Source organism: Mustela lutreola, chromosome 8 (assembly GCF_030435805.1).
Source record: "Mustela lutreola isolate mMusLut2 chromosome 8, mMusLut2.pri, whole genome shotgun sequence".
NCBI lineage: Eukaryota > Metazoa > Chordata > Mammalia > Carnivora > Mustelidae > Mustela > Mustela lutreola.
The window spans coordinates 133855397-133881501 of NC_081297.1; the positions used below are offsets into that span (position 1 = coordinate 133855397).

General features: G+C 43.0%; 2 protein-coding genes, 1 non-coding gene and 1 pseudogene across 6 annotated transcripts in view; 2 read left to right on the forward strand and 2 right to left on the reverse strand.

Moving 5' to 3' along the window:
• The window catches only part of NT5DC3 (5'-nucleotidase domain containing 3), a 61957-nt gene extending 43109 nt beyond the window's left edge, over positions 1-18848 (reverse strand). For both annotated transcript variants that reach the window (XM_059186692.1, XM_059186693.1), the window contains exon 1: positions 18558-18848. In XM_059186692.1, coding sequence (XP_059042675.1) covers positions 18558-18759 — 202 coding nt within the window. In that variant the 5' untranslated portion in view covers positions 18760-18848. The remainder of the gene's footprint in view (positions 1-18557) is intronic.
• On the forward strand, positions 3384-4248 carry LOC131839343 (small ribosomal subunit protein eS4-like; annotated as a pseudogene).
• A 1340-nt stretch (positions 18849-20188) lies between the features above and the next one.
• LOC131839345 (putative tetratricopeptide repeat protein 41) overlaps positions 20189-26105 on the reverse strand; it is an 84103-nt gene continuing 78186 nt past the window's right edge. For all 3 annotated transcript variants that reach the window (XM_059186696.1, XM_059186694.1, XM_059186695.1), the window contains 2 exons: positions 21179-21308; positions 20189-21080 (listed from right to left, as the gene is read on the reverse strand). In XM_059186696.1, the coding sequence (XP_059042679.1) occupies positions 20405-21080; positions 21179-21308 (806 nt within the window). In that variant the 3' untranslated portion in view covers positions 20189-20404. The remainder of the gene's footprint in view (positions 21081-21178; positions 21309-26105) is intronic.
• LOC131840029 (U6 spliceosomal RNA) lies at positions 21412-21520 on the forward strand. The gene has a single exon (XR_009357149.1). It is a non-coding gene; the product is annotated as a U6 spliceosomal RNA (small nuclear RNA).

Consider the following 26105-nt stretch of genomic DNA (forward strand, 5'->3'; position numbering starts at 1 on the left):
GCTCTGTGACTCTGGCCCAAGCTATGATGACAGCCTGGTCCCAAGACAGCCACGCTGGACTAGAACATGGACAGCAACCCTCAGAGCCACCAGAGGCCCCAGCAAACTTGGAGTGAATGAGAAAGAATCCGGTTATAGCTGCCTCTAGTGAGTCACAGAGACTTTGGTGCTGCTGGTCACTGCAGCGTAACGTAGCCTAAGCTGACTAACACACCTACTATTCTTCCAGTATGCTGCCCGGCTTTGGGAAACCATTGCTCCCCAACATCCAGACTGTATGGCCTCAGTAAGGTTCTATTCCTGCCCCCAGGAGGAGAGCACACGACCCAGGCCTGGGTCTAGACCCAGCAAGAGCACCTGAATTCCTGGGCCAACATTAATTCATTCGAGGAAGACTTAGGACCCCCCTGGCCAATCATCATCATGATTTCCCTTCGGCCAAAAGGAACCAATGAGCCCATTCAGGAAAATGTCTGGATTTGTAAGGGAATTTCACGGAAGAGGCATTCTTTGCTTCTAAACTTGTATCTAGGGGCGCCTGGGTGGCTCAGTGGGTTAAGCCTCTGTCTTTGGCTCAGGTCACGGTCCAGGGTCCTGGGATCAAGCCTCACGTCAGGCTCTTTGCTCAGCGGGGAGCCTGCTTCCCTTCCCCCCTCTCTCTGCCTGCCTCTCTGCCTGCTTGTGATCTCTGTCAAATGAATAAAATAAAATACTAAAAATAATAATAAAATAAATAAATAAACTTGTATCTAAAAGATTTACAACTAGAGACGTGAGGGGCCACCTCTAAGAATCTTTAAAAAGGCCAGTATGGAGGAGAGCAAGGTCAAGAGACAGGGAAGCCACCCACGGACATCCATGGATTAACTGATATTTGAAGCTAAAACTATCTCTTGATTTTTCAATTACACAAGCCCATAAAATTTCTTCCTAAAAAATCTTCTTTGCTTAAGTTAAATCAGTTTGAGTTGTTTTATTACTTGTGGCTAAAAAGGTCCTAGTAACTAAAAGTTCATTTCAAGCCTATTCAGCCACTCAAAATTCTTACTGCCTACAAATTTTAATTTTTTAACCTGGCATTAAAGGCAGTCTCCATTTAGACTTTAAACCATCTTTCCAATCTTAAATTCTCCTTCATATACCCTATTTTCAGCAAGGTGGGTAATCTACTTACTACTCTCTGTTCTCCAGAATATGCTATAGTTGAGTACCATCCTGAATTAAATTCACATGGAATATTCAGTCTCTCTTTGTCTAGCTTCACAAATGCTGGTTAGCTGTATTAAAAGAAGATCAGGGAAGATTTCCCTTTATACTATGCTGCAAAACAAACACCATGTGAATCAAAGAATTAAAAAAATTTTTTAAATCTTAAAAAGTTGGCAAAATTATATAGATCACTATTTATCTCATCATTCCAAATGTGAAAGCAACAACAATAAATCACAAATGGAAAATATCAACAGATTTACAATATAAAAAAATTTTTAGAGAGATGGGGGTGGGGAGGGGCACAAGGAATGGGACAGAATCTTATGCAGGCTCCATGCCCAGCACAGAGCCTGACGTGGGGCTCGATCTCACAACCCTGAGATCATGACCTAACCCAAAACCAAGAGCTAGAAGCTCAACTGACTAAGCCACCCAGATGCCCCTATTATATAAAAATTTTAAACATCTGTGTATCAAAAATATCAAAAACAATAATCCAAGGGGAAAGGTTATATTAGAAGTTTAAAGGTAAAAAGCAAAGGACTAATATCCTAAATATTAAAAAAGAATCCAAAACCCAATAAATATAAAGATAAAGGATATATCTCATAAGAGAGAAAAGTAAATGGCTAACAGAAGTAAATGATCAAAAAGAAAGCTGAAATGCACCTGAAAATTCTTGATGTTCAATTTCTGGGTAATACAAACCACAATCCCAGAGATACAAAGATGATATTTTTCTTTAATTAATTAGGATTTTTCTTTTGGTATATACCCTAGACTTCAAATTATTCTCCCAGGAAAAAAGAGAAAATTCATATCTGATGTCCCTGAAGAAGAAAAAGAAGGGGAGGAAAGAAAAAGGAGAAAGAAACAAGTTTTTCCCTAGATGTTACAAAAAACAGAAGGAAAGCCTACCATTTCTCCCTTCATATACCACCACGAAGCTTTCTGTGAATCCTCCCAGGGCCCAGGGGGCCACAACCAGGAGTCCCACTGGCTGAGAATGACGTGCACTTGCTACACACAGGACCCCAGATGAAGGTGCATGGACCTCACTTAATGGAGTTATTATTTACAAAGAAGGAAAATGAAGATGAAATAAACAACTCAAGGTCAGATTTCTTGGTAACATATTTCTAGGCTCCTAAATCAAGGAAAGTTAGAGCAGATTTAAAATGCTTGTTTTTCTCTAATTTGACCCAATCTCAACTTCGGTTTGTATTTCACTATTTATCCATTTAATGAGTATATTCATAAATATTAGAAATATTTCATGAATTATTTCATATCTCTTTAACACAGCTTCAAATCCTCTTTTTAAAAGTTCACATATTAGAAACAAGATTTCAAAATTCCTTTTAGAAAAAATCTACATAGGGGTGCCTGGGTGGCTCAGTGGGTTAAGCCTCTGCCTTCAGTCCAGGTCCTGGGATCGAGCTCCGCATCGGGAATCTCTGCTCAGCAAGGAGCCTGCCCCCCCCACCTGCCTGCTGCTCTGCCAACTTGTGATCTCTCTCCCTCTGTAAAATAAAATAAAAATCTTTAAAAAGATAAATATATATATATATATATATATATATATATATATATATATATATATATATATATACACACACACACACACACACATAAGTGGCACAAAAACAGACACACAGACAAGTGGAGCAGAGTAGAGAGCCCAGATATGGACCCACAACTCTATGGTCAAATAATCTTTGATAAAGCAGGAAAAAATATCCAGTGGAAAAAAGGCAGTCTCTTCAATAAATAGTGCTGGGAAGATCGGACAGCTATGTATAGAAGAATGAAACTTGACCATTCTCATACACCATACACAAAGATAAACTCAAAAGAGATAAAGACCTCAACATGAGGCAGGAATCTATCAAAATCCTAGAGAACATAGGCAGAAACCTCTTTTACATCGGCCACAGCAATTCTTTCAAGACATGTCTCCAAAGGCAAAGGAAACAAAAGAGAAAATGAACTTTTGAGACTTCATCAAGATCAAAAGCTAGCTTCTGCAAAGCAAAAGAAACAGTCAAGAAAACAAAGAGGCAACCCACGGAATGGGAGAAGATATTCGCAATGACACTACAAAAGGCTGATATCCAAGATCTATAAAGAACTCCTTAAACTCAACACTCAAAAAACCAGAAATCGCTCTTTTCGTTCCTAGCGCAGCCATGGCTCGTGGTCCCAAGAAACATCTGAAGCGTGTAGCAGCTCCAAAGCATTGGATGCTGGATAAACTGACTGGTGTGTTTGCTCCTTGCCCATCTACTGGTCCCCATAAGTGAGAGAGTGTCTCCCTCTCATCATTTTCTTAAGGAACAGACTTAAGTATGCCCTAACAGGAGATGAAGTAAAGAAGATCTGTATGCAGCGTTTTATTAAGATTGATGGCAAGGTCCAAACTGATATAACATACCCTGATGGTTTTATGGATGTCATCAGCATTGACAAGACCGGAGAGAATTTCCGTCTGATCTATGATACCAAGGGTCGCTTTGCCATTCATTGGATTACACTCGAGGAGGCCAAGTACAAGTTGTGCAAAGTAAGAAAGATCTTTGTGGGGACAAAAGGAATCCCCCATCTGGTGACTCATGATGCTCGCACCATCCGCTATCCTGAACCCCTCATCAAGGTCAATGACACCATTCAGATTGATTTGGAAACCGGAAAGATTACTGATCTCGTCAAGTTTGACACTGGTAATCTGTGTATGGTGACTGGGGGTGCTAACCTGGGAAGAACTGGTGTGATCACCAACACAGAGAGACACCCTGGTTCATTTGATGTGGTTCACGTGAAAGATGCCAACGGCAACAGCTTTGCCACCCAACTCTCCAACATTTTTGTTATTGGCAAAGGCAACAAACCATGGATTTCTCTTCCCCGTGGAAAGGGTATCCGCCTCACCATTGCTGAAGAGAGAGACAAGAGACTGGCAGGCAAACAGAGCAGCGGGTAGAATGGTCCCTAGGTGAAGTGATTGGAAGTCTTTATACCTAATTAAAGGTCATACAGCACGATTTAAAATAAATAAATAAATAAATAAAACAGATAATCATGTCAAAAAATGGGCAGAAGACATGAACAGACACTTCTCCAAAGAAGACATACAAATGGCTAACAGACACATTTAAAAAATGTTCATCATCATTAGCCATCAGGGAGATTCAAATCAAAACCAAATTGAGATACCACCTTTACCAGTTAGAAGAGCCAAAATTAATGAGATAGTAAACAACAAGTGTTGGAGAGGATGTGGAGAAAGAGGAATCCTCTTACACTGTTGGTGGGAATGCAAGTTGGTGCGGCCACTTTGGAAAACAGGATGGAGATTCCTTAAGAAATTAAAAACAGAGCTTCCCTATGACCCTGCAATTGCACTACTGGGTATTTACCCCAAAGATACAGATGTAGTGAAAAGAAGGGTCATCTACACCCCAATATTCATAGCAGCAATGGCCACGGTCGCCAAACTGTGGAAAGAGCCAAGATGCCCTTCAACAGACGAATGGATAAAGAAGATACGGTCCATATACACTATGGAGTATTATGCCTCCATCAGAAAGGATGAATAACCAACTTTTGTAGCAACATGGACGGGACTGGAAGAGATTATGCTGAGGACATGAGGAGATGGAGAGGAGAAGGGAGCTGGGGGAAATCGGAGGGGGAGACAAGGCATGAGAGACTGTGGACTCTGAGAAGCAAACTGAGGGTTTTGGAGGGGAGAGGGGTGAGGGGTTAGGTGAAGTTAGTGGTAGGTTTTAAGGAGGGCACGTATTGCATGGAGCACTGGGTGTGGTACATAAACAATGAATCTTGGAACACTGAAAAAATAAAATAAAATCTTTAAAAAACATATATATACACATATATAGAGACACCTGAGTGGTTCAATCAGTTAAGCATACAACTCTTGGTTTTGGCTCAGGTCATGATCTCAGGCTCACGAGACTAAGCCCCACAATGGGCTCCAAGCTCAGCAGGCAGTCTACTTCAGATTCTCTCTCCCTCTCCCTTTGCCCCTCCCCCCATTCACGCATGCACTCTTTTCTTTCTAAATGAATAATTCTTTTTTTTTTAAAGTAGGTGTATAGGGGCACCTGGGTGGCTCAGTGGGTTAAGCCGCTGCCTTCGGCTCAGGTCATGATCTCAGGGTCCTGGAATCGAGTCCTGCCCGCGTCAGGCTTTCTGCTCAGCGGGGAGCCTGCTTCCCTTCCTCTCTCTCTGCTTGCCTCTCTGCCTACTTATGATCTCTCTCTGTCAAATAAGTAAATAAAATCTTTCAAAAAAATAAATAAATAAATAAAGTAGGTGTATAGATTGATTAAAAATACATGAAAAAAAAAGAGGAATTTTTTGTGCCTAAGTTGAAGCCATACTTACATGTCCTCCACCATCTCCACAGCAAGTGAGCTCAAAGTTCTATGACCAAATTATAAACATTGAACTTCTCAGTTGTAATTGCCAAGGACAATGATAAGGAAAAGACAATTACCTTAGAGGATTTTATCTTAGCAAACTTCACTTGTGTCAAGTTGCAACATCCTTGTGTCAGCAAGGCTTGGGCAAAGACAGCCAGTTCTATTGACACCTGTCTGAAAAATGCGAATCTGTCCTAACACAATCAACGTGTTAGGAGCAATGTGACCATAATGCAAATTTCATGTTAACATTTAGAATGTTATGGTTCTTGGCAACAAACGTGATTTTATATGGTTGTGACCACTTGACAGCCTTTCTACTAATTAGTTACAGTAAGGGAAGAAAGTGTAGAGCAAACAACGTGACTGAGACAGATGATTCAAAGCAGCGCTACTATTAGACCTTAGAGATTTGAATCCAACTATTTTTAGCCAGAAAATACCATCTCCAGGATCTCCAGTTTCTCCAATAGCCATTCGACTATAAAGCCCTTTACTTCTGCATCAGTCCAATAGATGCAGAGACAAAGTACCAAGTGATCAAGATATCCTTTTCACTACGAAGGTGAACATTATAGGGTTACCTGCCCAGCACAACCCAACGCTTAGATAAGAAATGACCCTTCCCCACCTCGAAACACACAAATCCTGCGTTCTTCTGGGACCCTGCAGCACCCCCTCCAGCCGCCCCAGGAGGTCCAGGATAGAACACCAGATTCACCCTGTGTCACACTGTTCTCACTCCTATGGGAGGAACCTTCCTTCAAGCCAATCTAACCCAGAGTCCTTCTCTTATTTCTTTGTCTTTACTGGATAGCTTTATTAAGGTGCAATGACATATAAGAAATCACACATAAAGTACACAGTTTGATGAGGTCTGACATACGTATTCACCTACAAAGCCACCATCCCAAAAAAGATAATAAGTATATCTAATATCCCCAAATATTTCCTCATGCCCTCTGAATTCCACCCACCCACCCTCGCCCCTTGACCACAGACCACCCCCAGGCAACTGCTGTTCTGCTTTTGACCAGACTTGTTTGCCTTTTCTAGACTTTTCTGTAAATGAGATCACACAGCACATAGAATTTTGGTAAACTGGTTTTCCCACTTACCTGATCCTCAGGAATTTTTTTCAGTAAGCACTTCCTGTACACCTACTATGTGCCAGGCACCACACAGAGAACCGTGCAGGGACTGTAAGTGAGTAAATAATAAAGCACTAGCTCTGTGGTGAACGACATCACAGGCCAAGAAATGGCAAGATGCCAAGTGGAGAAGAAACTTGGCACAGCTGCCCTCTCCAGAGGAGGTGGCATCCCAAAAGTCATTTTTATCTACAAATCTAAAAAGCAGCTTTCATTCTTCCTTTACTTCAGACACTTGGCATCATCTCCAGGAACAGCAATCCGTGACAAATACTATTACTCATCTGAATAATTAACAATGCATGACATTTACACTACTCCTACCAAAAGCTAAAACCACATATTATTCTGTAAATAATATCTGTAATTTTGACTGCTCTGTAGAAATCCATCCTGCTTCCTAAAGTTCAAAAAACAAAACCACATCTGATTACATTTGAAATACAATCACACCTAATCTGAAGTCATTTAATAAGAAACAAACTTAGGAGCGCCTGGCTGGCTCAGAGCCAGCTAGAGAGCACATGACTCTCTAGCTCAGGGTCATGAGTTCAAGTCCCTCACCGAGGGTGGAGCCTACTTCAACAAAACAAAAACAAAACTTAACTGCTCAAAAGAAAAGTCCATATGTTTCATGGAAGAAACTTCTTAGAAAATTTGGCCATATCAAAAGGTCAAACACTAGGCGAGCTATCAAGAATTTTCTTTAAAGTATTAAGGACATAGAAAAGGAGTAATTATCAATGCCTTCTACATACTGTCCAGTGGGTACTTCTTGTTGTCTTGACGACTGGTCATGAGAACATCCTAAGGAAAACACTGCTACCCCCTGTTTGCAGGGGAGAAAAAGGCTGGAAAGTTAAGTAAGCCCAGATGGCACAGTTATCGAACAATAAAATGTGGGTCGAATGCCTGGCAGAGTACCTAGCACACAGCAGGTGACCCATAAATATCTGTCACCTCTCCTTTCCTCATCATTCCAACTAATATTTTCCCTAGACTGGCATAATCCCAGAAACCACATACTCAGACTCTTTCATGGGATCTCTGAGGGTAAAACTCTTTTTATAATACTGCTTAAAGATGACAGGCAGAATACTGTGGGTTAGGACATCCACATCCTAATTTCTAAAATGTGTATGTTACCTTTACATGGCAGAGGGGAATTAAGGTTGCAGCTGTTAAACAGCAGACTTCAAGACAGAGATTAAGCTAGTTTACCTGGGGGCCCTAGACATAAAGGTTAAGTGTAGAAAAGGAAGGCAGAAGATTCAGCATCAGAGTGATGTGATGTGAAAAAGGCTCCAACTTCATTTTTAAATTGCTGGCTTTGAAAATGAAAGGGGCCATGAACCAAAGAATGCAGGAAGCTTTTAGAAACCGCAAAAGGCAAGAAAACATTCTCCACTAGAGCTTCCAGAAATGAACAAAGTCCTGCCAACACCCTGATGTTACCCTGGTGAGAACCATTTCAGACTTGTGACCTCCAAAACTGTAACTGATCTGTGTAGTTTTAAGTCACTACATTTGCAGCAATGTATCAAAGAATTAGTTAAGAATTTAATAAAGAGATTATTTGCCTCTTTCACTCTTATTCCCTCACCAATTGACAGTGAGAGGCTACATGAGGTCTCACAACTCGGTGGTCTGAACACAGAATCCGATCTGAGACTCCAGACATCTCTGTTAATTGAGACATTGCAGAAATTTACAAAAATATGAAACCAAGAATTCTTCTCAAGTTCTTTGATTTCAGAAAATAGTTACCTTTCAAAAAGTGTCTCATTTACATTAGCAGCTAACAGATTTATTATTATTTTAAATGAAGTGGGGAATACCTGTTTTAAGTCTCTCATTTTTAAATTTCTAATACAGTCACTATCGGTATAATCTATGTAAACCGGAAAACACTGGGATCTTCAAGAATTTTAAGGGTATTAAGGAGTCCTGTGAGCAAAATGCTGGAAAATTGCTACTCAGGCTACGCCTGCCTTGCCCATTGCTACAGTTACAGTAACCAGCACACAGACAATACTCAAAAACTACTGTTAAAGAAAACGGACACTCAGACAACACTCTGATACTGACAGTAATCATGTTTCTCAAGTAGGTGTTCCTACCCAAAAGGGACATCCCTGTAACCACCAGAGTTACATTAGAGAGTTAACGTCTCTAATGAAATTAAAATTTTAATCAGGCTTATGTATCTTACAAATACACTTAATATAAAACAGTTCCGGGGCACCTGGGTGGCTCAGTGGGTTAAGCCTCTGCTTTTGGCTTAGATCATGATCTTAGGGTCCTACTACTGAGCCCTGCATGGGGCTCTCTGCTCAGCAGGGAGTCTGCTTCTCTCTCTCTCTCTGCCTGCCTCTCTGCCTCTTTGTACTCTCTCTCTGTCAAATAAAAAAATAAAATCTTTATACATATATATATGTATATATATATAATAAAACAGTTCCTCAAAACCCTAGTAAACTGAAAAAGATGGATTTCCCAAAGGTAAGGACTAACCCACAGAAGTACAAAAATCTCGTACTCAGCTGATTAGTCAGCTAGCCTCTCTTTCTCACTTAACTAAAACATGCAGTATCTAACTTAAAAAATAAAAGAAAAAGAAAATACTAACTTTTTTCTCCTAAGCACTTGCTAATAATGTATGACAGGCGCACAAAGAAGTTCAGGAGGAAAGTCACGGCTGGCTCGGTCCATTAAGCATCTGCCTTCAGCCCAGGTCCTGATCTCAGGGCCCTGGGATGGAGTCCTACATCAGGCTCTCTGTTCAGCAGGGAGTCTGCTTCTCCCTCTCCCTCTGCCCAGCCCCCTTGTGTTCTCTCTCTCATACATCCTCTCTCTGTCAAAAAATAAATAAAATCTTCAAAAACAAAATTGGAGGAGAGGCTTTTTTCCCCTCTTTTATCCTCATCTAAAATGCATCGTGTCAATATAGGAAATGACAACGTCGGGACCTGATGGAAAGGGAACTTCACACGTAAATGAACCCAGCCTTGGATTCTAGGTGTTCCCACAGAAGTACCAGGCCAAGCAGGGCAGGGCTGGCGGCGCCCCTCGCTTCGAGCCAGTCAGACTACAAGCAGCTTCCTGTCCTCAGTACGCAACAGTTCACTTTCCAAGAGCTATCAACAAACTGGACTGAAGACGAAGGCGAGCTTCCAAAGTAATGAAGTCAAAGGGGAGGGGCAGTGATGATGCATGATCGCCATTTAAACAGCGAGCATATGGGAGAGGAATTAGAATTACTCTCTGTGACTCAAGCCATCCAAAATAAAATTGGCAGCCTGTGCTCATATGGCAAATTCAAGCAGATGCCAGATGGCCACTAATAAGAGCCATGGAAAAAGGGATTCCATTTTCCCAGCAAAGGACTGGATTCTATGACTTCTAAGGGGTCCTTTGGTTCTCTCCCTATTTTAGGAATTTCTTTCCTACCTGAAAATGTGAAAATTATTATGTGGCACGTTTCTCCCTGAAATCTTTTTTGCTGCTTTTTCCTGTGGTCACAGGATCATCAATATCATATACCTAGACAAAAGAATACATCTTGAGATGTTTAAGACATACAGAAAGGTAGAAAGATAAACACAAAAACACCTATAATTCCCACCATCCAATTTAGGAAATAAACTTCTTAAATCTTCACCTGCATTCTCCTTCCACCAAAGAGGTAACCACTACCCTGACTCTGGTGTTCATCATTTTCCTACATTTTAGACTTTTAGCACATACGTGTGTATCCCTGTATGTGATCTATAGTATCTTTCATGTGTTTTCAAATCTTTAAAAATTGGCTTGCAACTGCAACTTATTTGTTGTCTTTTTTATATATAGACATTCTCTGGATTGTTTTTGTGAGAGTCAGCTCTTGTTCAGGAGACAACATACACTGTCTGCAAAGAATCTGAGCTGTGTCCACGGACCATACATTCTGTCGCAACTACCCAACTCTGGCCTCATAGCACAGAAGGAGCACCTCCCCCACCAAACATATGGAAATGAATGGGTGTGGCTATGTTCCAATGAAATTTAATATACAAAAAGAGCAAGCCAGATCTGGCCCATGAACTATAGTTTGCAGCTCTCCTAGAGTAAACATTATTTTCTTTCAGTATCATTTCAGTATTTGTTTGATATTAACACCTGATGGGTTTCTTTAGTTAGCATTTGCCCAAAATCTCTTTTCCCATTAATTCCAACCTTTCTACATCTTTGTTTTGGGGTGAATGTCTTCCAACAGCATGCAGGTAGATTTTGTCTTATATCTGAACTGACAAGCCATCTTTGGATCTGAGTTTACGGTGATGACTGATATATCTGGAAAGACTTCCACCACCACATTTTATACCTCCTGCTTTTTCCCTGTTCTTTTACCTCCTCTCTTCTACTCTCTTTTGACCTGATTTCTATACTGCCAATATTTATTGGATTTCCTCACATGTCTATCAATATCTTTGCTCTCCATTCCGGCCCAGGTTGAAGGTCTAGCCACACAGGAGGAGTTTATATTTGCTTCTATCAAGAATCCCAGACAGTATCATCTTGGGACCACTTTTAGTTAACTTCTCACCTTGAGATAACCAGACCAGGCAAGCAGACTAAATTCAAACCCAAACCCATGAGAGAACTAGCCTGTGAGTACAAGGTCACACAGGACTTCCACAGCCTCCCACACACAGGGAAATATGTAGAGCAGAGACCAAGGCAGACACGTTTCCCTATTGTCTTCCTGCGTGGAAGGTAGCTCTCTGTGGGTCTGGAGTTATAAGAGATTCAGAGAGAGAGACACAAAGACAGACAGGGAAACAGAGAAAGACAAAGAGAGAGACAGAATGTGTGTGTGTGTGTGTGTGTGTGCGTGTGTGTGTGTGTGTGTGTGTGTTCCCCTCTCAGCAGGCACAGCTAACAAAACCCCACAAATGCTCCCGCAACACCTTCAGAGCTGCTCACCACCCTTCGGTTTTAGTCCCTGCCATTTTACTTCAGTTTTTCGAAGGTCAGTTACACATTCAAAGAATATTCTTTGGTCATTTTTCCAGCACATTCTATACAAAAGAGATTTTTAAACTATCCATCTAATCTACCTGATTGCTGGAAACCAAGATCCAAAAGAACAACTCTAAAATACAGAAGATATGTGTGCTTCCACATTTCTTCAAGAGTTCAACGAAAGACTGGTTTCTAAGCCCAGGAACAATACAGCTTCCTCAGCCCATGCTCCGCACCTGAGGAATCAGAATCCCCAGAGCCAGGGCCTCGGAGTCTCCATGTTTAAACAAGCTCCCCAGATGATTCTGATGTGCCTCACAGTTACAGAACTACTCAAATTTTCAAGATTCTACTTTCCTTCAAAAGCTGGCAACATAAGTATCATTTAATCTTTTTACATTATCTTCTTTCGCTTCCTCTTCATGCTACCCGGGATGCCCCGGTGAATGAGGACAATGAATTCTAGATCACTACTCCCTGCGCCTTCCTGATGGATCGCCCCGCCACCTCCACAAGTTACAGAAAATCTCAACATTCAAAGGTAAAAGTCAGGCCAAAAACATGTCTTGCTCCAGTCAAGGCTTCTTTATCTTTTTTTTTCTTTTTTTTTTTTTAAGATTATATTTATTTATTTGACAGACAGAGATCACAAGTAGGCAGAGAGGCAGGCAGAGAGAGAGGAAGGGAAGCAGGCTCCCCCCTGAGCAGAGAGCCCGATGCGGGGCTCGATCCCAGGACCCTGGGATCATGACCTGAGCCAAAGGCAGAGGCTTTAACCCACTGAGCCACCCAGGCATGCCAGACTTCTTGATCTTCTATGCAAATTTTAACCCAGAAGATAGTCCCTGCTGAGTCCTCAAGGCGGTCCTTCACGCTCTCTCATAAGGTAACAGAGGGTTCGATGGGCGCTGGGCTCACCGGATGAAGCTGAGATGTTACAGAAACCGCCTCAAACCATTCACGAAAGAGTCTGTGTGCGCTTACATTGTAACTGTCAAATCTGCATATTTTCCTAAACACAGAACACACAGCTTTCCCCAGATTGTCAAAGAGACCCTGACTCCATTTATTCTATATCTCTGTTACAAAGAAAAAGCATAAGGTTGTACAATTAAGCACCTCTGGGTGTTATTAATATACATATAATCTTGTTATACCTATTATTTGAACCTCCCAAGTATAATCCTTAGAACATTTATTTTGAACTATTACCTCCAAAAAGGGGTTCCACAGTCAAATTTATTTGGGGGGTGCTACACCTATATCCTCCTTTTCGGAGGTTCATGCATTTTAAAGAATCTGATAAGCCTACCTGTTTTAAAAAAAAAAAAAAACTTTTTTAACATATATTTTCAACATTTCCTTAACCATATTTCTCAGAAGTTGGTGGAACACAGTCTAAGAAACACTGGTCTCATCTTAAAATTACCTCATTAAGGTGTTTCCTTAACCCACTACAGTTCCTTGAGGGAAGGATTTGCATTTTATGTTTATTCTCTATAAACTAAGCTTATATCACTGTCCCACATATAGTCCTCACTAAATACATAATTGCTGAATAAGAATCAAACACTCTCAACCAAGAACTCTGAATAAATCCTTCAACACCCTGTAAAAGCTTCTAACACTTCACACTAATCTCCATACTTTTTTCCACCAAGTTAATACCCTTCACAGCCCCAGCTAAGCCGCCCAACATTCTAAACAGACCAGGCTCTGCGATGATGTCTAAGGGGGGGGGGGGGGGGGTAGTGGGGGGCCTGGCAGGGGGAAGGCTCTAGGTATCCAAATGCCTGACTGGAGCACCATCCCCACCCCCGGCCCAGGCAAGCGGCAATGCTTCCATTGTGCACCTCACAGAGCAGGCTATCTGATGAGCACACACGGCAGGCCAAGGATTAAGTTCAAAGAAGACAGGCACAAGGTGCAGCATAATGAGCAATGACAGACCAACACAACAATCTCCATCCCTTTAAATTATCATCACACAGGATTGCGTAGAATTCCCCATTTTTGGACAAGGTTTCCCAAACTTGGCATTACTGACATCTGGGGCTGGATTATTCTTTGTTGCGCATGTCCATTACAGACTGTTCTGTGCATTACAGACTATCTAGCAGCATCTGGACCTCCACACATTAGAAGTCAGCAGCACCCCCTGGGCCCCAGCTGTGGCAATCAAACAGGTCTCCTGACATTGCCAAATGCCCCCCCACCCCTGACTCCAGCTGAGAACCATGGTTCTCCAGGAAAACTCTGCTAGAGGTTATAAATCAGAATTTTTCTCGCCCAAATATATGAAAACCCTTCCCTGTGAGCTATGTCGGACACAAGATGCATAAATATTATACTTCCAAAATTCCTCAAGTTAAAAAAAAAAAAAAAGGAAGAGATTCCAAATGAGGGACATTCTACAAAATATGTGACCATGTCTCCTCAAAACTGTCAAGGTGATCAAACACAGGGACACTCAGAGAAACCATCAAAGCCAAGAGGAGCCCAAGGAAGCAGGAGGACTAAATGTAGTGTGCTATTCTGGGAGAAATCCTGGAGCAGAAAGGACATTAGGTTAAAAACTTGGGGAATCTGACTTAAATATGGATTTTAGTTAACACTGATACATACAAGGTACTGATATTGGTTCACTAACTGTGATAAATTACCTTAGTCATACAAGAGGTTAATTATAGGGGAAACTGGGATATGATTTAGAGAAATCAAAATCTAAAATTGATCTAAAAAATAAAGTTTATTTTTTTAAAAAAAACCTTAAAAAAATGGAGCTGGGGCACGTGGGTAACTCAGTGCATTAAGCATCCATCTTTTATTTCAGCTCAGGTCATGATCTCAGGGTCATGAGATTAAGCCTCATGTCAGGCAGGAGCCTGCGTGGGATTCCCTCTCTCCCTCTGCCCCTCCACCCCCACCCCACTCATGCACGTGCTCTCTCACTCTTAAAAAAATAAGAAATAAAAATGTAAAAAAATAAATTAAAATAAAATTAAAACGGGGTGGGGGGGTGCGGGAGAGAAAGGGTAAAACTCATCTCTTCCCTGAACAGGAAACCCTTCCAGGAGAAGACACCTGAGCAGATTGTTTGGATTAGGCAAGACATCCAATGACCAGAAAGCAATAACTAAATATGAGAAAAAACAATTTTTTCTTCTCTTCTAAACTGAAAAAAAAAAAAAAAAAAAAAGCCCTACATGTTTTTGATTGATTATTGTATTTTTTCTGACCTCTCATTCCTACAGACACAGCTCAGGTATCAGCCCCTAGCACTTCTCCGCATCCCCTGTGTACCTGAACAGCCACCTGCTCAATGGCAAAGCCCTTGGGGTCTCTTTTTCCCCCAAAGCTGGCTGTCACTTATCTGTTATCAGTCTCCCCATCCATGTGTTGGCAGTCCCACAGTTGGTGCAGGCAGGGACTCACCCTCTGTGGGCCCCTCACTCTCAGACCTGCCTGTCTGAATCAACAGCCTTTAAGTCCATGGCTAAGTGCTGAATAAATTCTTGAACAAACGCATGCAAGCGGGGATGTATATACTCTTACAGTCTTCAGGAAGGGCCAATAGGGATGCTGCAGCCCCAGACAGGGTGAAAAAGGAAAGAAAAGCCAAATGAAAGTCTCTGTGTTCTCAGGGGTGAGACAGGGACCTTGCGAGTATGCACTGGGGGCATGAAGATGGGGACAGGACACACAGAATACCTGCTTCACAGGCCTGTACCACCTGAAAAGGCTTACACAGTCTTTAGTCCAGTGGCCTCATTCTACAGAGAGAGACACCGAAGCTAGAGAGATCAGGTGTCTTGGTCAAGTTTAGCACTCCCCCAAGCTGACCTCTAGGTCTAGGGACCTAGACCCTAGAGCTAAATAACCCACCTCCACCCCTCACTAAACATTTGTCTAAAACTGTAAGTTATTTAGTAACTAATAATAATAGCTACTAACTACTGTCCACCTGCTGGGTGCTAAGCCTGTGCTGAAAATCCCCACATTATCCCAGGTTACTAGTGAGGAGACTGAGGTCAGAGAGAAAAGTAACCTGCACCTGAGCTCACAGAGGTAATAAAGTCTCCAAAATCTCCTCCAAGCTGTCATACCCCAAATTTCACCCAAACTCTGGCCCAATGCTCATCTTTCTCACCCAACACTTCCACTGTCTCACCCACCTTCTACACACCTTGCATGGATGGATTCATTCATTCCTCATCAAACCCTGTAACGCGGTACTACCGGCATCCCATTTTACAGATGATGAAACTGAAGCTTCACGAAGAATGGCGACCACGCGGCCTGAAGTTTCTTATAAAACTAAACATACAATTACCATGCAACTGAACAATGGCATTTAGAGAAATGAAAACATGTGTTCACAGAAAAACCAATACACAAATGTTTACAGCAGACTAATAATAGTCAAAAACTGGGAGCAATCCAGATATCCCTTAGTGTGTGAAGCATAGTTAAGTGGTTCACCCTAGTTTAAAAAAACAAAACAAAGAAGAATGGTTAAACTGTGGTACATGCCCTCCATGGAACGCTACTCAGCAATTAAAAAACGCACTATGGATACAATACAGATAACCACCCGGACAGCTCTGCAGAGAATTATGCTCAGTCTCAAAAGCCAATTCCAAAAGGTCACATACGCCATAATTCCTTCTCAGAACACTTCTGAAATGGAGAACAGATAATTTCCCAGAGACTACACAAAGCAGCGGGGGTGTGGCTCTATAGCTAATGTGGGAGATCCTTGTAAAGATCTATTCTGTATCTTGCCCGTAGAGCTGGATGCTTGAACACACATATGATAAAACTGTATAGAACTAAATAGGCAAACACAAGTAAAGGAGTAGCAGAGGACTCTAAGATCTGTGAAATGGGTCAGTATCAATATACTGCTTGAGAGAATACATCATCGTTTGGCAAAATGTTACCACTGGGAGAAACTGGGTAAAAGGTATCCCAGATCGCCCTGTATTAATTTTTACAACTGCATGTAAATAAACAATTATCGTAATTAAAAAATGTCTTGCGGGACATCTGGGTTGCTCAGTCAGTTGAGAATCTGCCTTCCGCTCAGGTCATGATTGCAGACACCCGGGACTGAGTCCCCCATCTGGCTCCCTCCTCAGTCAGGAGCCTGATTTTCCCTCTGCCTCGGCCCTTACCCCCTTCCATGCCCACGAGCCCTCTCTCTCAAATAAATAAATAAAATCTTTAAAAAAAAAAAATTTAAGTCTTTCAAGTCTTAAAGCTGAGGTAGATGTTCTATATTTCTTTCATCTAAGATCTGCCATTTCCAGCATCTGCAAAGCCAGTCTTCTTTCCACCGTTACCACACAACTACTTCAAAAAACGGTACACATTTTAACTCTGAGCAAAGGAAAACTAAAAAGCGCTATTTCACAGAAGTCTGCATTGCCAGTCTCTTTGAGTTCCCTCAGAAAAGTATCCCAGTGGGTGAAAAGAACTCCTTGCTTTCTTTCATTAAACTGACTTCTGGCCAGGGGCGCCTGGGTGGCTCAGTGGGTTAAGCCGCTGCCTTCGGCTCAGGTCATGATCTCGGGGTCCTGGGATCGAGTCCCGCATCGGGCTCTCTGCTCAGCAGGAAGCCTGCTTCCTCCTCTCTCTCTCTGCCTGCCTCTCTGCCTACTTGTGATCTCTCTCTGTCAAATAAATAAATAAATCTTTAAAAAAAAAAAAAAAAAAAACTGACTTCTGGCCAGAAGACTGAAAATGTGATCCTACCAAATGTGATCTCCCACCAAATCGTCTTCTTATCACCACTTGCTATCTCCACCCCACCTCACTCCCAGCAACAGTACAAATATTTCAATTCTAAATCTTCCTTAAAAGCAGCAGCACCAGGCAGGTAGGGCAGCACAGGAAACAGGACGGAGGGTTAGGGGCGGAGACAAGACCCCAGGTCAAGGTGTGACCTTGGCCAGGTTCCTTAAACTTGAGTCTTGCTTTTCCCATCTACAGGACGCGGATGTGGCACAAATATTCCCTGGTAGATATTAAAATTCAAGCAGACAGTCGGTGTGCCTGGCCCTATTATTTATCGAGGCCTCTTTCTGCCTCTGCCCATCTCCCTTACTGACCACAGAACCAAGTTGATTTTATGTTCCCCTGGCAACTAAGGAGTCACTCCCTGGAACTCCCTCCTCAATTAAGTTAGTATACAACTCAGAACACTGTCAACTTGGGACCTCTCCTATTTCAAACACAGCAGAAAACTAAACAAACCGAAACCACACACAAGAAACAGAACCAAAAAAAAAAAAGGAAAATCAACTCCAGCCACTGCCACCTGCCTGGCAGCTCAGCTCCGGAGGAACTCGCCGCCTGCCGGACTCCGGCTGTTTCTATTATTACTGCGGGTTACTAACAATACCTAACGGTGTGCGTGGGGGCCGCTGTCTCCCAAGCGATGGAGACCAAAGCGCTTCCGATGCGAATTTCTGGTTAAAAATCGCAAGAATTTATAAAACTGCTTTCCCGACAGGAGAAAGCAAATTTATAAAGTTTCTGGAGGCGCATTTTTCCGCGTTTCCCGGAATCGCACTGCAGAGATGTCGCCGCAGCTGGAACTGAGGGCGACCGAGGGTCACGATTAGAGTGCCCTAGAGGTCAGCAGCGCGGCCGGCGCGGGTCGGAGGCCGCCCGCTTCCCCGCCGACCGCCCGCGACGGGCCCCCAGGGACCGGAGGTTCCGCGGGCGCCGCCGCACTCACCGTCCGCGCTCCTCTTCGCCTCCCGGTAGCGCTCCCACAAGTAGCCTTTCATGTCCGGGGCCGTCCCAGGGGCTGTGCACAAGGGCCGTGCGGGGCCCGCGCGCGGCCGCCCCCGGGCCACACTCCCGCAGCCGCCCCACAGGGCCGCCGCCGCCCTCGCCCCGGCCCCACGGGCCACCGCCACGGCCGCCGCCGTAGCCATGCTTGCCGCCGCCCTGCTGCGAGTGGCACCCGGAGCAGGACGCCAGGGCTCCGCCTGCGCTCAGACCGCTGGCTGGCAGCTCCCTGCGTCGGAGCACGTGGCGGCGGCGCGGCCCGCCCTTTTGGCCGCCTCGGGGGCGGAGCCACCGCGGAGGCGGGGAGGAGGCGGGGCCTCTCCGGCGCGGGGCGGGGACATGGGCGGGGCCCAGTCCTACCAGACAAGCGTCGGGGCCGGGCTCTGCCCCGCGAAAGACGGGGGCGGGGGCCGGTCTGGGAAGACCCTGGATCCTCGGGCTTAGATCTTTCCAGTGCCTCCCGTAAGGGACCAACTGGGCCAGGTCCCATATGTGGGCTGATGTGTTTGAAGGTCATCTTCTTCACCCGCCCCAGCCCACTGCAGAGCCTAAAAGGACAGTGCCCCTCCAGGGATTCCTGGCTGGAGAGGGAGGCCGTCAGGACACCGCCACCCTGCTCCTCCGGCTCTGGCTCGCGCTCACAGGGGCGGTGCACCTGTCTTCCTCCAGATCTGCGAGGCTGCACCTGTCCTGTGCATTGTGGTTCCTCCAAAAACAAACAGTAACCCCCGCATGCGTCATTTCTGTGTGGCTGAAGCCGACTTGGCTGCTGCAGGCAAGACCGATGCTGCCCACCCAGAACCCGGCTGAGAATCCTTGAACGGAGAGGACTTCCCAAGCTCTTGGTTACTGTGATTACCGATGAGCAGGGTGTCCGGTGGAGGGCAGGGAAAACTCTCCAGGCTGGCACACGGCCTGGGAGACCACACTGCCTGCCGTGTGTGAAATAGGACACGATTTAAAACAACCCAAGCGTTCATGTATGTTTAAATTGTGGGCTGGAGGGGTGGGAGGATGCTTCCTGGAACAAGGTGGCCTCTGAGTTAGACCGTTACAGAGAACAACTACTGTTCATTAAAGGCTCGCTGTGTGCATTATCTAATGCAATCCTCTCGGCAATCCTGAAAAGCAGGCGCTGGGATTTCTAACATTTTATAACTAATGAAACTGAGGCGAAGAGAAGTGAACTAATTATCCTGAAGTCATACAGCTGAGTCCATTCTCCCGTTTGGCTTCCTAACATAGTATGTAGGATTTAGTTGGGTGATGAGGTAATCAATAAGTAATCCTTAACAGTTAATGGGTAAAAAATCACTGGTGAGAGGCACTTGTTACGTTTAAAACAGATATCAAACCCATGGACTCTGGGACACTAAACTTACTTTGCGGTTTTGGTTTATTCCAATTTATCTTTTCTTACTCATGTTTCATTAAAAAAAGTGTTGGTGCTTGCAATAATAAGTTTTTACATGGAAAATCAATTCATAAATCCAAAATAAACTATAGCAACATAATTGTAACATAATTAGAACTTTAATAGCACTGCTTTAGCATATTTTTAGACACGGAACCCTGTAAGAGCAACATTCTTCTACCTACCATACAAATGTGAATCACATCAAAATTGTTCTTTTTAGCTAAGCTCTATTACAACATTTTAAAGAGCTAAAAAAGATCAAAACCCTAGACTTTATCATCACCTCTGAGTTATAAGAGAAAATATCTCCTCAAAGAGTTCTAAACAAAGACAGCTAAAAAGAAATTACAGACACAAAAAGCCCATGATAATTTTTATACTTTATTAGTATCATGTGAGGTCTTCAACAATTTGGTTTCAAACTGAGGTCTTCTCTCAAAACAACTCTTCTGGGAAACTGAACTGTAGTCTGGGCTATGAAAAAGCCACTTTTCTGATATGAACTCAGATATGGATTCCCAGGGATTATTTGTATTAAAAGATCCTACTACCAAGGGATGCCTGTAAATTGTGGTGATTTGGCCTTTTTCACTCTTGCCTTTAGTTGACAAGATCCTTTGCCGTGAAAACTTAATGACACCATCCATTTTACCCAAAGATAAGATCTTAGAGGAATAATCTTGCTTTTTCAGTGAAGCTTCTTTCTCTGGGCCATTCCATAGCTCAAGATTATTTTGTGTCTTCTGTGGTATCTTCTCAATAGAAACGGAAATAATGGGTCTCAAGACCTTTTTCCCTTTTCCGGAAGCACATTTTGATTTATCTGAAATTGTATGAGTTGCCAAGTCCATGCTTTTAGCTCTCTGTAGCTTATCTGTGTTCATGCATATTGCAGAGCTCACTGTATTAGAACTTTGAGCACTGTGGTAGTTTAATTTAAGCAAGTGGTCCCATAATGAGGTGCCATTCCTGGAAACCTCAGAAAACTGCCGGTTCATGCCTTGAGACCAACATCTCCTACTTCTGATCCATTCAATTTCCCTCAGCAGCCTGCAAAAGATTAAAAAAAAAAAATTGTCAAGAGGTCACATATCTAAGGTGAATAACCAGAAGCACTTTTCTTGTTGAGACACAGAACAGAAACTCACTGCAGGATTCCATGGATTGATGAATGAGAAGATCCCAGGTAGGTCGCCCTTAAATCAAGCGATCTGTACAAATAGCCCACTGCTTCAGTGATGATGTGATGACCAGAGTCACTGACCAATAACTGACCTGCTGGATATTTGAAAATAAAAATATTAGAATTTTTAAAAATCACTCCTAGTTTCACATATGTAAAAGAGAAGGGTAGGAAAAAAATTATACAACATGGCATTGGGTGCTTACTTTGGCAGCATAGATATTAAAATTGGAATGATACGGAGAAGATTTAGCATGACCCCCTACACAAGGATGACACACAAATTCATGAAGCATTCCGGGTTTAAAAAAAAAGAAAGATGGCATCAGAACATCATCTTTTGTAGTATTCCTGCCTAAGAATTTAACCTAAGTCTAGTTATAAGGAAATAGTCAGATACAAATTGAAGGACACTGAGGCGGGGAGGGTAAAGCAGAATCTGACCTCGACTCTTCAAAGACGTCAATGCCATGAGAAAACAAAACAAGCCTACTTAAAGTTCTAGACTAAAAGAAGACAACCAAATACAATGGAAGATCTAACACAGGATTCTGGATCAGAAAACAAGTGACTATAAAGAACATTTACTAGAACACTCGGGGACATGGAAATCTAAACTGCACATTAGAAAAATAGCCTTTTGCTTTGGTTAAATTTTCTAGCTTTTTGTCTCTTTTTTAAAAATTTTTTTAGTTTTTATTTTTTATAAACATATATTTTTATCCCCAGGGGTAGAGGTCTGTGAATCACCAGGTTTACACACATAAATTTTCTAGCTTTGAGCATTGTATTGCGGTCACGTGGGGGATTGTCCTTGTACTTGGAAAACACAAGCTGAAGTATTTACAGATGTGACATATCAGCAACTAACATTCAAATGGTGTATATATATGTGTGTGTGTGTGTGTGTGTGTACATGTGTTTATGAAAGAATGCAAGGGTCAAAATGTTAACAACTAGTGAATATAGGTAAAGGTCTGTAGGTGTTCATTATACAGTGCCAGGTGCCACTGTCAATAATTTAATATAATTCTCTAAAATGTGTTAAAAGAAAAAAAAAACACATATATATTTTACAACCTAATTTACTAGTGGTACTCATTTAATTCATTTTATCCATTTACGTGGCTGCTTTAAGAAGCTGAATTTATACCCCTGGTTATAAACATAATGGAAGGCCAGTGCATATAGGGTCAATCTGGATATGTGGCAAAGAGACTACACCAAGAATATTAGGGTGAGGGGCACCTAGGATATGTGGCAAAGAGACTACACCAAGAATATTAGGGTGAGCTCAGTCAGTTAAGTGTCTCCCTTTGGCTTGGGTCATGATCTCAGGGTCCTGGGATTGAGTCCCACATAAGGCTCCCTGCTCAGCAGGGAGTCTGCTTCTCCCTCTGCCCCTCCACCTGCCTATGTGCTCTCTCTCTCTCTCAAATAAATAAAAATAAAATCTTTAAAAAAAAAGGCATATCATGGTGAAAACCACTGGCAGATGGCCCAGTCAGTGTCCTTGTATTAATAATAATAGTAACAACTGTAAATTACGTGAGTGATTGTCATCTGTCAGGCCTGTGTAATTCTGTAAGCCATAAACTATCATCACTTGTCTTTTTTTTTTCTCATTTAGGTTTTTAATAGGATACACATCCACATGGTTCAAAATTAAAATATATAAAGATATAAAGTAAAAAGTCTCTCCCCCATCTCAGTCCCCAACTATGCAGTTTTCCTCCAGTTCATGATAGAACAGTCCAGTTCATGGTAGAACAATCCTCATCCCCAAGCCCTTGTCCTCGACTATGGTACTAAACCGCCCCTTCCCTCATACTGGAATGTTCTTCTTCTTCTTCTTCTTTACCAGCTGGTGTCTTCTGCTTGCAGAAATGTTCTCTCTCTGTCTCTCTGCTTCATGAATCATAACCCAGGTCTCAAAATCTGGTAGGGAGTTGTAGCTATTGGCTCTGCTTAGCAATCTGTGGCTATTTTGCCTTTTTTTGAATTATTTTCATAACTCCCTATGATGTTCCCAGTTGGCCCAATCTAGCACAGCAGAGTGTACTTGTGAATTACCCTGTTCAAGACAACCACACTGCACTGGCCTTAACTAGCCTCACAAGATAAAGTGGAGAAGGAAGCCAGAATGTCTCATGTGGCAGCTGAACAAGAACCCATTCTCAGAGATCCTCTGGAGGCCAATAACCACGCCGTACAGAATGTTCATTCTGCCCCAGGCCCTTTAAAAGGTTCTGAGTTGTCACACAGACAACAGTCCTCCACACAAGGTGGAGGACACAAGGTCCTCCACGGTCCTTTCAGGCTTCTGTTCCTCAGACTCCCTGTTGGCCAAACATCTTGGCTCCCCAGGCCCCTTTACCCTCAGGATCCATTCTGGACCTGTATCTATAGCTTTGACCTCAGACACAATCCAGTTCTTTCTTTCTGGAAACAAGCATTGATTGTAGCTGCCAGGAAAGGACATCCTTGCCTTAGGCCCAACCCCAGTCCACCCCATCCTCCCTTGGGGTTAGAGTTCCAGCTCAGCAGCAATACCCAGCCTGGCCCACCCTCCCAACCCAGCAGAGAAGACACGGCAGGATGGGTTCATTTAAACTGGAGAGAAATTACTGAACCTCTTCTCACTTCAACCCTTCATTCTGGAGGGGAAGGGAATCTAACATTAATTGGGCATTCTGTTGGTTACTCTGTGTACCTCTTCTCATTCAACCCTCAGAATAACCCTATAGGCAGATGTTATTTTCCCCTTTGGGTCAGTAAGACAACTGAGACTCAGGGAGGTTATGTCCAGAAAACAGCAGAACTGGGCTTCAAAGCCAATTTACTGAGATTCAAGCACCGTAACTTCTAGAAGTGGGTGAAGAGAACACCATTCTCCCTGCTGCATTGGTTCCCTATTAGATTTTTCCATAAAAATATAGGTAGGAAGGAACCATCAGTTACTGTCTCCATTGTGAACTTGTGGAGGGAATGGGAATCAGAGGTGAGAAGAGGGGGGGACAGTCCTACCCACTATCTTGAAAATCTGTTCTCAGATTTTAAGTGGTAAGCTTTCCTAGTCCTCCCCTACACACACACACTTTTTTACTGCTTAATATTTTTTTTAAGTGGTATCTTTACCATTTCCTCTGGAAAAAGAATAAGATATTTTATCTGAAGATAATCCTCAGTCCTTTTAAGAATTCTTCTAAAGTACAACCTTTTCTAGTCTTTATTCTACTGAAATTGAAGCTTGTTCCGCGTGTTTCCTCTACTATGTGCGGTTACCTCATAGGTGGGATTTCGCAATGCCAGGCCTGTGTTTACTTTCTCCCCAGCCCAGATTTGCACTGCAGGTGGTCATCAACGGGTAGCAAGGAAGATCTCAGGTGTTGGTGGAGGTCCTCAGGAAGTCTCCCTGAATGGCTCTGTGGACCCTGCCCAACAGTGAACCCCACCCCCAATCCCCCACCACTGCCCTGCTGTGTGGGGAGAGAATGGGCTAGGAAGTGGAGCCAATCACCATCTCTATTTTCCACCCAGAAGATGTGCTGTAAATGTGTAATGAGGAAGAAGGATTATGTAATATCTAGAAGTTCTTTGTTGAAAGTCTTTCTTTGTTTGCTATGTCTATGTTTGCTATGCTATGTCTAAAGTTTCTTTGTGAGAAGTCCTTCAGGTTGAGAATTAAGCTGTTTGCACATTATTTCAATAAATGTCTACAAACATATTGGGGAGGGAGAAAGCCATCATTGTCTCAAATAAAGTAGAAAGCTGCAGTTGGCTATCTCCATGGGCCTTCAGTTTTTGCCCAGAAGGAAATAATAAAAGAGGGTAGATATGCGTTTGGTGGTGGAGGGGTCATACGCCCCACCCCTTTTCACGGAGACCACTGACTAGTCTGCTCACAGGGACCCAGATGCAGATGGAAAGCGGCAACCTTTCATGGTCTGCCTCAGTGCTGCATGAGTTCACTCCACCAATTCGAAGGCCTATGCACAACCCACCTTGGGGTAGAGGGAACAAAGTCATTGTTCTCTCCTTCATGGGATTTTGTCCCTACCACTCCACCAAAACCGAAGGCTCTCTGTGACCTCTGTGTTGCAATGGTCTGCTCTCAACCTGGTGGTCAGTTGCCAGACCTCTCCTTTCTCAGCTTCCATGACATTACTGATTCTCAGCCTACCTCTAGAACCCATCCTCATCTTTGGTACAACTCTTCACTCTGCCCACCCTTTAAGTACTAGCATTCTTCCAAGTTCTATCTCCTGCCATCTTCTTGTCTTATATTCTTCTTAGCTCTTTCAACCATTCAACCAGGTTGAGCCATCAAGCATATGCTAGGAACTCCAAAATCTGTTTCTCCAGCTCATTCTTCCAGCTCCTAAGCACCAGACTCAGGAGCCCTAGTCCCTACTGAATGTATCCACATAGATGAGATTCAAACTCAACATGCCCTAAATGAGCTCATCATGGCTCCCACCCTAACTCTTGACCTGTGCTTCCTATCCTGGAATGGCAACAACCTCATCTACCAAGATGCAATGACCTACGGTAGAGTCATAAACTGGGGGATACCTTACTCTTTTCCTCACCTCCCACATTCAATCAAACACAGAGCCCAGTCGGATTTACTTCCTAAATCTCAAATACATTCTTTCTCCTCATTTCTAAAGTCCTTGTCTAACCCAAAAGACTTTCCAGTTCCCTCTCACCAGTCCTACCCTCCATTCAGGCATAAGAATATTATATCTAAAATATAAATCTATTCAGGATGCTTTGTGCTGGAAATTCGACAGCAGCTCCCCCGACAAACCCTTTAATATAGTAGACAGGATTCTCCATGCCCAGAAGCTTTCTTTGTTCATGTGGATTCTTCTTGAATGAAATGCTTT